Source organism: Piliocolobus tephrosceles, chromosome 16, assembly GCF_002776525.5.
Source record: "Piliocolobus tephrosceles isolate RC106 chromosome 16, ASM277652v3, whole genome shotgun sequence".
In the NCBI taxonomy this organism is placed as follows: Eukaryota; Metazoa; Chordata; class Mammalia; order Primates; family Cercopithecidae; genus Piliocolobus; species Piliocolobus tephrosceles.
Window position 1 is genome coordinate 33566435 of NC_045449.1, and position 14913 is coordinate 33581347.

The 14913-nt window shown below is 35.4% G+C and overlaps 1 protein-coding gene across 1 annotated transcript in view; it reads right to left on the reverse strand.

Annotated features, from left to right (window-relative positions):
* BRIP1 (BRCA1 interacting protein C-terminal helicase 1) overlaps positions 1-14913 on the reverse strand; it is a 180432-nt gene that overhangs the window by 108175 nt on the left and 57344 nt on the right. Inside the window, exons 8-10 of the mRNA XM_023204671.2 lie at positions 13322-13543; positions 11212-11411; positions 5733-5865 (exon numbers count right to left, since the gene is read on the reverse strand). Of these exons, the coding sequence (XP_023060439.2) occupies positions 5733-5865; positions 11212-11411; positions 13322-13543 (555 nt within the window). The remainder of the gene's footprint in view (positions 1-5732; positions 5866-11211; positions 11412-13321; positions 13544-14913) is intronic.

Consider the following 14913-nt stretch of genomic DNA (forward strand, 5'->3'; position numbering starts at 1 on the left):
AGAACTTCATAATGTAAATACATGAATTCTTTCCAAATTAATCTATAAATACAGTGCAATTACAGTAAAAGTTCCAACAGAACTTTTCCTAGAGATTATAAGCTAATTCTAAAATTCAAATGGTAGAGTAAAACAAAGGACAGCTGATACAATTCCAAAGGAAAATAATAAAGTGAGGGATATGCCTTACTATATATAAGCACTTTTCTTATCATTAAGTAACAAACGTGACAAATTAGAGAAAAAGAATGGTGGAACAGAATCAAGTCCAAATATAAATTCACACATATATGAAAATTAGAGGGGCTGGGTGTAGCGGTTCACTCTTATAATCCCAGTGCTTCAGGAGGCCGAAGTGGAAGGATGGCCTGAGGCCAGGGGTTCAAGACCAGCCTAGGCAACATAGTGACATGCTGTCTTTACAAAACATAAAAAAATTGGCCAGGCATGGGTGGCTCACACTTGTAATCCTAGCACTTTGAAAGACCGAGGCAGGTGGATCACTTGAGCTCAGGAGCTGGAGACCAGCCTGGGCAACATGACAAAACCCCATCTCTATAAAAAAAATTTTTAAAAAATACAAAAAATGAGCCAGGCGTGCAAATATACACCATGGAATACTATGCAACCATAAAAAAAGGATGAGTTTCATGTCTTTTGTAGGGACATGGATGAAGCTAGAAACCATCATTCTCAGCAAACTATCACAAGGACAGAAAACCAAACGCTGCATGTTCTCACTCAGGGGTGGGAATTGAACAATGAGAACACTTGGACACAGGAAGGGGAACATCACACACGGGCCAGTCGTGGGGTGGGGGGAACGGGGAGGGATAGCATTAGGAGATACACCTAATGTAAATGACGAGTTAATGGGTGTACCACACCAATATGGCAGCCATATACATATGTAACAAACCTGCACATTGTGCACATGTACCCTAGAACTTAAAGTATAATAATAATGAAAAAAAAAGAATTACCATTTGACCCCACAATCCTCTTACTTGGTATATACCCAAAAGAAAATAAATTGCTCTACCATAAAAAAAAAAAAAAACAAAAAAGAGCCAGGCGTCGTGGCACGCTTGTGGTCCCAGGTACTTGGGGGTGCTGAGGCACAAGAATTGCCTGAACCTGGAAGGCGGAGATTGCAGTGAGCTGAGATCACACCACTGCACTCCAGCCTGGGTAACAGAGTGAGATTCTGTCTCAAAATGAATAAATAAATAAATAATTACGCAGGTGTGGTGCTGCATGCCTGTAGTCCCAGCTACTGAGGAGTCTGTGGCAGGAGGATCCCTTAAGACCAGAAATCCAAGGTTACAGTGGGCTATGAATGTACCACTGCACTTCATTCTGGGCAACACAGCAAGACCCTGTCTCTTAAAAACAAAAAAAAAGTTAAAAAAAATTTTTTTTAATTAAAAAAAAGAAAATTAAATAGGTAGCAGAGGTGGCATTACAAATTAGAGGGAAATTAATATGCACTATTTAGGAAACAGTGCTGGGACAATTCTCTATCCATACAGGAAAAAAAATTGATTCATAAATTCACAACATAAACAAAATGAATCCAAGGCTTTGTAAAAGTATTTATAAATCTCATCCTTTATAAACAATAAATACCTTAAAACTTTTAGGAGAAATATAACATAGGATAAGAAAAGATTGCTTAAAGTAAATTCAAAAACCACAATTCATAAGGGATGTTCATATCAGAACTGTTTATTATACTGGGAAACTGGAAATAACCTATATTTCAACTGACCAGATTAATCAATTTAGAATATGTACACTCATAAAAATGCTACACTGCAGTTAAAAATTATGTGAAGGAATCTTTAAATAGGAAAAGTATACACAATATATTGTTAAATTAAAAGAGGCTACAAGAAATGTGTCATATCAGAAATATATTTATAATAAGCAAATATGGGAATAGAAGGCATAAGTAGACATAAATCACAATGTGCATAATGTTCATCTTTGAGTTTATGAGTCATTTTTCTTTGTGCCATTCTGTATTTTCCAGTTTTTTTCTTCAACATACATTTTATTTGTACATTTTATAACTGACATGTAACATATACAGTAGAATGAACTAATCTTACATGTACACCTCACTAAATATACACACCTCCCCATGTAACTAACACCCAATCAGGATACAAAACATTCCTAGAATCCCAGATATTCCTTTGTGCCCCTTCTCAGCCCAAACTGCTCTGAACCCCCACATAGTTGTAACCCGTACTTCAACTTCTGTCACCATAATTAGGTTGGTCTGTTCTTCAATTTCATAAAAATAGATTTATACAGTTTATACCCTTTTGAATCTGGTTTCCTTCACCTAACATAATATTTAAGATTCATCTAGGGTCAGGCGCAGTGGCTCCTAGCACTTTGGGAGGCCATGGTGGGCGGATCACCTGAGGTTGGGAGTTCGAGGCCATGGTGAGCAGATTACTTGAGGTTGGGAGTTCAAGGCCAGCCTGACCAACATGGAGAAACTCCGTCTCTACTAAAAATACAAAGAATTAGCCAGGTGTGGTGGCGCATGCCTGTAATCCCAGCTACTCGTGAGTCTGAGGCAGGAGAATCACTTGAACCCAGGAGGCAGAGGTTGCAGTGAGCTGAGATCGTGCCACTGCACTCCAGCCTGGACAACAAGAGTGAAACTCCATCTCAAAAAAAAAAAAAGAAAACTATATGGTTGTGTTGGAAGTAGTTCATTTTTTATTGCCATATAGTATTCTACTATGTGAATATGCTACAATTTATCCCTTCTTTTCAAAACAGGCTCTTGCCCTGTGCCCCAGCCTGGAGTGTAGTGGTGCAATCACAGTTCACTGTAGCCTCAACCTCCTGGGTTCAGGTGATCCTCCTGCCTCAGCCTCCCAAGTAGCTGGGACTATAGCACACTGCCACCACACCCGGCTAATTTTTCGTATTTTTTTTGTAGAGACAGGGTCTCACTATATTGCCCAGGATGGTCTTGAACTCCTGGCCTCAAGCAATCTGCCAGCTGCAGCCTCTCAAAGTGCAGGATTACTGGCATGCACCATTACCCTCAGCCCCATTTTACTGTCATATAAATAGCTTTCAAAATGCAAACAATTTATGCAAAAAAAATTATGAAAGATGTCACAACATAGAAAAATTCTTAGATACCATGCTGCATTTTTAAAATGCAGGGCAAAAATTTATGTATATCCTGATTAAAATATATATTTTAATAGTCACATGCCCAGAATGTTATTGTGGTCATGTTAGCAATTATTTTCATCATTTTTTGTTCAAAAACCTCTTTGAGAAATAACATCAGCAAGATGGAAGAATTTGAGTTTTCCAGCCAGGCGTGGTGGCTCACACTTGTAAGCCCAGCACTTTGGGAGGCCAAGGCAGACGGATCACTTGAGGTCAGGAGTCTGACACCAGCCTGGTCAACATGGTGAAATCCCGTCTCTGCCAAAAATACAAATATTAGTCAGGCATGGTGGGGCATGCCTGTAGTCCCAGCAACTCGGGAGACTGAGGCATGAGGATCACTTGAACATGGGAGGCAGAGATTGCAGTGAGCTGAGATCACACCACTGCCCTCCAGCCTGGACAACAGAGTGAGACTTTGTCTCAAAAAAAAAAATAATTTGAGTTTTCCATTGTCATCTCCCAACAATGAACCAATTCTGACAACCACCCACATATGAGAGTACCTTTGTTAAGAGTCTAAGAGTCTAGCAGAGAAGTTCCAGGACCCCATTGGAGCAAAAAATCCAAGAACAGATGCATTGAAGAGGGCAAAAAGTATACTTTCATATTATCCACATCACCCCTGCCCCATGGAAGTACAGCTCAGTGCCAAGAGAGCCTCCATTAGCCCACAATTCTTCCCATGGGGAAAAGTGAGAATATATTGAGTGATTAATGAAATAAAGAAAATGTGGCACATATATATATAATGAAATATTATTCAGTCTTAAAAAACAAGAAAATTTTGCCATTTGCAACAACATGGATGAAACTAGAAGTATTATGTTATCTGAAATAAGCCTGATAGACAAATACTGCATGCTATCACTCATATGTGTAATCTAAAAAAGTTGTACTCATAAAAGCAGAGTCCTCAGCCCCAAAGTTCACTGGCAAAGATATAGAACAATAGGAACTTTTGTTCATTGCTGGTGGGAATACAAAATGGTACAGCCACTTTTTGTCAAGAGACAAAGTCTTGCTATGTTGCTCAGGCTGGAGAGGAGCTATTCACAAGCACACAATCATAGTGCACTACAGCCTCAAATTCCTGGGTTCAAGCAATCTTCCTGCCTCAGCCTCCCAAGTGGCTGAGACTACAGCTGCATGCCACCATACCTAGCAGTTACAGCCACTTTTGAAGACTGGTTAGCAGTTTCTTGCAAAGCTAAACACAGTCTTACCATATAATACAACAACTGTGTTCCTAAGTATTCATACAAATGAATAGAAAGCTTGTCACTAATAGAAATGTTTATAACAGCTTTATTCACAATTGCCAAAAACTGGAAACCATCAATGTGTCTTTCAGTAGGTGAATGGATAAACTGTGGTACATCCAGATAACGAAATATTATTCAGCTATAAGAAGAAGTGAGCTATCAAGGCAAAAAAACGCATGGAGGAATCTTAAATGCATATTGTTAAGTTAAAGAAGCCAGTCTGAAAAGACTACATACTGCACAATTTTAACTATATGGCATTCCGGAAAAGGCAAAACAATGGAGTTAGTAAAAAAAATCTGTGGTTGCCAAGGGTTTGGTGGGTACGGGCGTGGTGTGGTGGAGGGATGAAGAAGTATAACACAGAAGAATTTTAGGACAGTGAACATACTCTGTATGACACTGTAGTGGTGGATTCCTAGGCAAAATCTAATTGAACTCTACAACACAAGGGGTAAACCCTAAGGTAAACTATGGACTTAAATGAATAATAATGTATCAATAATGGTTCATCAATTGTAACAAATATACTACACTCTTGTAAGAGATCAATAGTGGGGAAACTGTGGAGTTGGTGTGTATTGTGTATGTGTATAGGTGTGTAGCTGGGAGTGGAAGTATATGAGAATTCTGGACCTTGTGCTTAATTTTTCTCTAAACCTAAAACAACCATTCTAAAATACATAATCTAGTAATTTAAATAAGTAAATAGGAACAACAAAAGAAAATATATTCTTATCTGCAAAAAAACACTAGAAAATATAATGAAATTTATGCAGCCTCTATTTAGAAAAATGTACAGAAGTATACACTCATAAAATTTTGCATATAGCTTCATAAGTTTCATAGTCTTCCAAAGCCTACTCATGATCTCTCCATGAATATCAGGTTTATAATTTCTAAATTAAGATGAACAAAATAGGAATTTCTCCTCTTTTTATTTTCTAAAATTTTTAACTTTTACAATTGACTAAATAAATCTATAACCTAAAAATATTGACTCCTTTTAGCTTTAAACAAAGCAATTAATCCCTTTAAAGACTTATTTCCTTCAAATTAAGTAATGCTATGTTTTCAGCCACAATTTACCCATGCCATCACTTAAAGATTATCAAATTTAGATAATAAAATTTTTAAAAATTTAAATTGCTGTATTTAAAACTTCTGGGTTACTCACTAGATTTAATCTGGATTTAGTCATGACTAAATCACTTCTAATTCACTAAATACATTTCACAGGTAGAAAAAAAATCTTACCTGCAAAATGGGAAAAGTAGCAGTGGTGATGCCCATTTTGTGTAAATTCAAGAGCATTTCATTTCCACTCCATATTTTACAAGCTGATTCATAATCTCTTTCTACAAGATATTCAGAGTTTGCTTCTAACCAACTGAAATAAAATAAAACAATTTTGTCAACCAGTATCATACTTACATGCACTATTTCAACAGAACAAGAGAATCATATTGTCATGCATTGATCTGTATTTCTTGACATTCTTAGGACATGAATGTGGATTAATTAAGAAATCTTTTAAAAAGCATGCATGTTTCATATTGCAAAATAAACTTTATATAACTAAAAAGAAAGCTTTTATTCAGAAGAAACAAACATGCATATGATTTCCCACTTGTTTTGTGGATTCACATTGCTTTACTTAGCTAATGTCGCTTCAACTGAGAGCCAGGTGTTACGTACTTATCCCAAACATATATAAAAGGAAATGCAAAACAACCTAATAAAGAAATTAAAGTGTTACATATTAACACAAAAAAGAGAATTACTAGAAAATATATCAATACATTCATTGATCTATATACACATTCATACATTAAGTGTTTGAATGCCTATTTTATTCCAGACATTGTTCTGGGTAGTGAAAATAACAGCAGTTAAATAAAATAGGCAAGGTCCTTACTCTCATGGAAATTACATTCTACTAAAGGGAGACAGGAATAAACATAAAAACAAATACATAAATAAGAAAATATCAGGTAGCCATGGGATACTATACAGCCATAAAAAAGAACGAGAACATGTCCTTTATGGGAACCTGGATGGAGCTGGAGATCATTATCCTTAACAAACTAACGCAGGAACAGAAAATCAAATACTACATGTTCTCATTTGTGAGAGCTAAATGATGAGAACCCATGGGCAAGAGGGGAACAGCACATATTGGATGGGGTAGGGTTGGAGAAGGGAAGACGATCAGGAAAAATAACTAATGAGTATAAGGCTTAATACCTGCGTGATGAAATAATATGTACAAGAAACCCCCATAACATGTTTACCTATATAACAAACCTGCACATGTACCCCTGAACTTAAAAGTTAAAAGAAGTTCTAATAAAATGAAAAAAAAAAAAATCAGGTAATGATATACAAATAAATTATGAAAATAAATTAGTTTAATATAACCTAGTTGCTACTTTAATTTCAGTGTCAAGAATGCTCTCCCTGAGGTGACATTTATTCTAACAACTGAATGCAAAAAGTATCCAGTCATGGGAGAATCAGAAAGAAAGAAATAGCCAAGCAGAAGGAATAGCTAGGACAAAGGTCCTGAGGTGGTTAGAAAATTTTGCTTGTTTGAGGACCTGAAAGAAAGCCAATGTGATTTGCAGCACAATGGGTAAAAATGAATAATGGTATGAACAATGTCACAGTGATAAGCAGAAATCAGGTCATCCTGAGTCACGATAAGAAATCTGAATTTATTCAAAGTGCAATGGGATGGGTTTTTTTTATTTTTAATTTTTGTGGGTATATAGTAGGTGTATATATTTATGGGGTACATGTTTTGATACAGGCATGCAATACATAAGAATCCCATCATGGAAGATGGGATATCCATCCTCTCAAACATTAATCCTTTGTGTTACAAGTAATCCAATTATATTATTTTAGTCATTTTTAAATGTACAGTTAAATCATTATTGACTACAGTCACACTGTTGTGCTGTCAAATACTAGGACTTATTCATTCATTCAATTTTTCTTTTCTTTGTACTCATTAACCAACCCCACCTCTCCTGTGATCCCCACCAACCACCCTTCCCAGCCTCTGGTAAACCATCCTTCTACTCTCTATCTCAATGGATTAAATTGTTTTCATTTTTAGATCCCACAAATAAGTGAGAATATGTGCTTTTTGTCTTTCTGTGCCTGGCTTATTTCACTTAACACAGTGACCTCCAATTTTATCCATGTTGTTGGAAATTACAAGATCTCCTTCTGTGTTATAGTTGAGTGGTACTCCATTATGTATATGTACCACATTTTCTTTATCCATTCATCTGTGGATGGACATTTAGGTTGCTTTCAAATCTTGACTACTGTGAATATTGCTGCAGCAAACATGGGAGTACAGATACACTTTTGATATACTGATTTCCTTTATTTGGGGTATGTATCTAGCAGTGGGATTGCTGGATCGTTTGGTAGCTCTAGTTTTAGTTTTTTGAGGAACTTCCAAATTGTTCTCCATAGTGGTTGTCCTAATTTACATTCCCACCAACAGTGTACAAGGATTGTCTTTTCTCCACATCCTCGCCAGCATTTGTTGTTGCCTGTCTTGCATAAAAGTCATTTTAACCGGGGTAAGGTGATATCTCATTGTAGTTTTGATCAGCAGAGAAATGCTGATCAATGATGTTGAGCGCCTTTTCATATGTCTGAATGCCATTTGTATGTCTTCTTTAGAGAAATGTCTATTCAAATCTTTTGTCGATTTTTAATTAAATTTTTAGATTTTTTCGTACAGAGTTGTTTGAGCTCCTTATATATTCTGGCTATTAATCCCTTGTCAGATGTGTAGTTTGCAAATATTTCCTCCCATTCTGTGGGTTGCCTCGTCACTTTGTTGATTGTTTCCCTTGCTCTGTAGCAGCTCTTTAACTTGATGTGATCCCATCTGTCCATTTTTGCTTCGGTTACCTGTGCTTGTGAGGTATTGCTCAAGAAGTTTTTCCCCAGACCGATGTCCTGGAGAGTTTTTCCAGTGTTTTCTGGCAGTAGTTTCATAGTTTGAGGTTGTAGATTTGTCTTTAATCTATTTTGATTTGATTTTTGTTAATGGTGAAAGATAGGGGTCTCGTTTTATTCTCCTGCATATGGATATCCAGTTTTCCCGGCACCATTTATTGAAGAGACTGTCTTTCCCTCAGTGTATGTTCGTGGCACCTATGTCAAAAATGAGTTCACTGTAGGTGTGTGGATTTGTTTCTGAGTTTTCTGTTCTGTTCCATTGATCTGTGTGTCTGTTTTTATGCCAGTACCATCCTGTTTTGGTGGAAAGGTTTTAAATACAGAGTTTTAAATAAAAGAGAGACTATCTATTTTACATATTTAAAAAATGATTCTAGCTACCAAGCTAGAATTGATTACTGGAGAAAGATGAGTGAAAGCAGAGACCTGTTAGGAGGTTGTTATAATATTCTTGTTAAGAGAAGATTGTAGGATAGATATGCACAGTCAATGAAATTTAGGAATTGGGGATATACTGTGCAGGTGGCATCTATAAGACTTACTCATTAATTGGATGAGGTGAGGCAGTAAGGATATTATCAAGGATAATATTTAACTTTTTTATTTGAGGAACTGGTATATACTGTTTGCTTAGATGAGGAAGACTGGGGAGAAAACAGAACACAGGGGAAGGGAAGGAATTTTGTTTTAGATGTAAAGTTGAAATGTCTATTTGATATCCAAAAAGAGCTATAAAGTAGAAACTTGGATATGAGAATGGCATTCTAGGGAGAGACTGAAGCTAGAGACAGAGGTTCAGGCTTCAGCAGTACTGCAGATTATATTCTAAGCTATAATACTATAAGCTATTTAGGGAAAATAGAGCTACAAAAGAAACTAGGTCCCAGTACCAAGTAAGTCCTGAGGCACTCCAACATTTAGATATCAAAAAGAATAAGAATTATCAAAAGAAATGATAAAAGAATGGACTGTGAGAAGGAGGAAAACCAGAGATGTCACAGAAGCTAAGACAAAAATGCTTTTCAAAGAGGTAGTCATCAACTACCCAACACCACTGACTGGCTGAGATAAAAGAAATAATAATCTCTGTATTTGACAACATAGAGATCACTGGTGATCTTGATAAGAACAGCTTGCATAGAGTTGTCCAGAGAGCAACACTGCTAGGATCTATGAGGGAAGAATGTCAAGTGAGAAAATAGAATTAGCAACTATAGACAACTCTTTCAACAAACTATGTTGTAAAATAAAAACCACAAAAATCTGCATACCACCACCAGAAAAGACACAACCAAATGGCAAAATGGGGTGGAAAGTATTTACAACTCTTATTGCAGGCAAAGATTTTAATTCCCTAATATATGAATGGGGTTTTATAAATCATTAAGAAAAAGAACCACAATAAGAACAAAAAAAGAACAGAGATGTCAACAGGCAGCTGACACAAAAGGAAATATAAATGGCCTTTAAAGATGCTTAATTTCATGCATATTAAGGAAAATGAATATTAAAACTACATTGGGATACACTTTTCACCTAGCAGGCTAGAAAAAAACAATTTTCATACTCTTATACATTGCTGGTAGAAGCATACATTAGCCCCCCTGTCATCCACCTATTGTGTAAATGTTAGCAATATCTATTGAAATTACAAATATGTCTATGCTTTCACCCAACAATTCCACTTCTAAAAACTTTCCTATAGATATATTTGCATACAAATGAAATTATGTATGTTCAAAGTTATTCATTACGGCAGTATAAGAGCAAAAGACTAGAAACAACCCCCTCTGTTAATCAGAGGCTGGTTAAATAAACTATTGCATATCTATCTAATGGAATTCTAGTTATCTATTTTTTTTAAACTGAGAAAGCTTTCTAGGTCTTAACATGGAAAGGTCTCCAAAATACACTGTGAACTGAAAAAAGCAAGTTGCAGAAAAATGCATGTATAGTATGCCATCATTTGGATGAAAATGAGGGACAACAAAATGTATCTAATATTGGTTTCATAAATGAGTAATATGCATTGAATGATAAACTCGTTTAGGAGAACACCAGACATTAAACAGATCAGGGATGAAACTGGAAGGAGGTTTTTACTATACAAATTTGTATATATTTTATCTTCAAACCATGTGACTGTATAACATTCAAATTTTTTAAAAGTATAATGTGAAGGAAACAGAAAAATGCTACAATAAATGAAATGGGATTCAGAGTTAGGAATTTTTTTTCTATGGTAACAAGATTCTAGATCAACAACTTAATGTCTAATTAAAAAATTAGTGTAAATTTTCATAAAGCTAGTACTAAATATATTATTTTAGAGTACTGAAATCTTGATTAATTAAAACCCATGAAACTAGAATCCTATTTAAATTGGAGAATAAAGCAATACATTAAAGCCATGATCCAGAATTTTAAAATATATTAATTAAAAGCATGTTTTATTTATAGGTTCAATATCCTATACACATCCTTTGGGGCTATTACATTATCCTGCCAAATTAGGAATAAGATTCACAATTATTCATTTTTTTAAATCACTTATGTTCATTATATTCTTGTGAACAAGACAAAAGGTTGGACTAGCCTTGTTTTTAAAGCTTAATTGGCAAGGAACAATCCATTTCCCAAGAAGCCTAGTTAACCAAAGTATACTGACTTTAAAATACTCTGGCATAATCAAACATATTTTTCATATAAAGGCAGCACAAATACACTACTAGACAAATATTCTTACTTAATGAGGCTATAGCACACAGCTCGTAGGGGTTCATGATCTTTCCTCCTTATATTATTGTTGACCATACTATCTAGTTCATCCCGAGCAAACCGAAGCTGAACTTCTGTTACACTGTAACTTGCTGATTCCCGAGCACAGTCCTCGATGTTATGAGCTTCATCTAAAATGACCACCTGTTCTTTCAGATTTAAATCCATCTATAAGATAAAAGAATTTTCTTGTAAAACATTTGGCAAAATAGATTTAACAATAGCAGGCAAGGTATTTCATTTAAAAATTCACACTATAGGCCAATATTGCAAATGCAATTACATAAGCAACTGATTCTAGGTCTTAAATAAAACTTCTGAAGCACTATGGCCAACCAAATGTCAGCTATACATGATCGATTTTGCCATTTTTCACTCTTAAAATACTTTGCAAACCTATCGACAACACCAAAAATATGTAAGTGAGCCTGGATCAAGGTACCACTGGCTACACAGAAGGGTACAAAATCCCACTATGAAAATGTTTCCAACATAATTTTACAAACTAAGTATAAGACCTTTAAAAGTAAAATAACAATACAAGATTAAAAGCATAAAACCTTTAAAAGTAAAATAACAATACAAGATTAAAATGACTCTTAAAATACTAACATAATACAACATATACGTTTTGTTTTAATCTGTCCTGCAGTCCTTCTCCAACATGGGAGTTGGAGAATTGTTCTTCTCCAACTCTCATGTGATGCTGGCAGGACTATTAACCTGTGAATCAAAGGACATCCCCACTTTCACAATGGGGGTAAGGCCCAGGATTGTCAGTTAAATAGAGTATTCCATCCTTCTGTGGTCACAGTGACTGGTTCAGGTTCAGGAATAGACATGAGATCCATGTTAGGCCAGAGTAATCTGGAGGGACTACTATGTGGTCATGCTCTTTTCTCCAGGTGAGTTAGCTGCTTATGGTTATCTTTGTTCCTTAAGCAAGAGAGAGAACTTGCCTGAGAATAAAGCCATCACAATAAAGAGAATCAAGTATTTTTTCTTAAGCTTTTTTTAGGGTGGGTTTATGTCACGTTCTATAGAAAGAGTACTGACTAATACAAGGAACTGTCACAAAGCAATTGTCAATGAGTTATTTTGAGGAAGTAAGAATACAAAGAAGGCTGAAAAGTTATGAAAAAACCATGGAAGAGTAGGAAATATATTGGGGTTTAAAAGATAAGTATGATTTGAATTTGGACAAAGAGTGGGCAGGGCATTCCCAACAGGTGTCATCAAAAGCAAAGATAGAGTAAAGAACAAGGTATCCTCAAGGGATTATGAGGTAATTTTTGAAGGATTCAAATGGGGCAGATTCAGGTCAGACTATTGAGTATCTTGAGTATAAGCTTAAGAAATATGAACTTTATCTCATGAGCAAAGGAAGCAATAGATTTTGAAGCAGATAAAAGGATGTAATAAAAGCAACATTTGGAAAACTGACCTGGCATTGATATGCACAGTGTCTCAGAAGGAAGAGAACTAGTTAAGAGATAACCAAATAAAAGGTAGGATAGAAGGGGTAGTAAACATAATGCCTATTAATTTGGATCTTAAAGAAATAGAAAGCTGAGATGAATTGTGCAGTCAGACTTGAAGACAGGAATAACAAGTGACTACGCCAAGTTATTTACTTTTTGTCTTATGCTGTAAACAATTTCATGTCTCTAAAAAGAACCAGGCAAATAAACACAAATGCCATTATCTGAAGTTTACTTTTCAAAAGCTCACAAGGCATAATTTTATTCTCCCAACATAAGTTCTTCAAAACATAGTTTTTTCAGAGAAATGTTTTTAAATAATTATTTTTGAATATTCATAAATGCAAAGAGAAATCCTGCTGTAATCCCACTTTACTCACTATGTTCCTTAAAACTGCTTGTTATTTTGGAAATTAAAATGAGTGGGTCGATTTTAACACACGTTAGGATATGTTTTCAGTACTCTAATATGTTTATACAAATTTATTTACATAAATTAAAGCAAAAAAACACATTAAAACATCTAAAAGCTTTTAAATTCAACATTTATATCCCCATAAGTAGGAAAAAAGTTCTAATTTTTACACATATACTCACACTTTCCCTTATTTGTGCATCTAGAAGATAGTTGTAGGGACAAAATATGATGTCAGCATCTTGTATTAGTTCTCGGGCTGTGTAATATGGACAGGCCTTTAGTTTCTTCCCCAGGCTGACAAGTTCTTCTATATCCCAGGCTTTGCACATCCCTTGGAAAGTCTGTAATGTGTGCTGATCACTAATTTTATGAACTCCATGATAAAAATAGCAGGATTTTCCCTAGAAACAAATATGCATAACTGAAATGTGAACCAATATTGGAATAGAAGGAATAAAATAAGCTTATCTCAGAATTTGAGGAACATCATTAAAGCCACAAGGCTAAGATTTTACTCGTTATGCCACCACACCCGGCTAATTTTTTGTCTTTTTTGAGACAATACCATAGCTACAATCACAACAAAGTTTGGTTGACTCAGACTTAGATAGAACTCCAAATCAGAAGAGTTCCAAATACCCTAAATTAACTTGAAAAAAAAAATTTTTTTAAATATGTTTGTTATGGCTTTTTTTTCTGATTAAACTGATGTTAGGCATGAAATATTTCTGAAAGGATTCACAAAACAATGGTATCACTGGTTGCTTCCAAGGATGAGAATTAAGTGACTGGGCACAGGAGTGAGAGATTTTTCTCTGTAGACCCTTTTGTACCTTTTCAACTTTAAGCCATGTGACAGTATTTCTTACTCAAATATAAACAAGAAGGAAGGAAGGTAAGGAGGTAGGTTGGAATGTCCTGAGGGAAAAAAAGAAAGTAAGAGTATTCATTACAAAAAATTCAGAAGTACCAAAAAAAGCCTAAAATATCCATAATTCTATTACACAAAGAATGCACTAGGAACATTTTGGTGTATTTCGTTTCATATTTCTTCTATGCATGTGTATATAAGGATATCTCTACAATGTTAAAATAACAAGAACAAGCTAGGCACGATTACAGGTGTGAGCACTTTGGAAGGTTGTGGCAAAAGGACTGTTTTGGGTGAGGAGTTTGATACCAGCCTGGGCAATGTAGCAAGACCCTGTCTCTACAAAAAAATAAAAAATTTGCCAGGATTGGTGGTGTACATCAGTGGTCCTAGCTACTCAGGAGGCCGAGGCAGGAGGATCACTTCAGCCCAGGAGTTCGAGGATGCAGTGAGCTATGATCACGCCACTGCACTCCGGCCTGGGTGACAAAACAAAGCCCAATCTCCAAATAGTAATAAAAACAAGAACAAAGCAAATGTTCCCCAGGCATTGAGGATTACTAACAATCCAGCCACAGTAAATAAAAATGTTTATAAAACTGTATTCCCTTTATTTTTTTCTGGTTAGTGTATTAAAAATCATACCAGGAAAATCTTCTGACATCACTAAGCAACTTTTCATTGCTGCTCATATATGTATATTGAATTAATGTGCCACAGCTGATGAACCAGTTTTCTTATTACTGGACTTATACACTGTTACCAATTTCCACTTTAGATATAAGGCTGCAGTGAGCATTCTTATGCTGGTTTCCAAATATTTTCTTAGTCTATATTTTTAGAAATAGTATTATGGGATCAGACGCTATGAAGTATTTTTAAGTTTCTTGAAAACATATA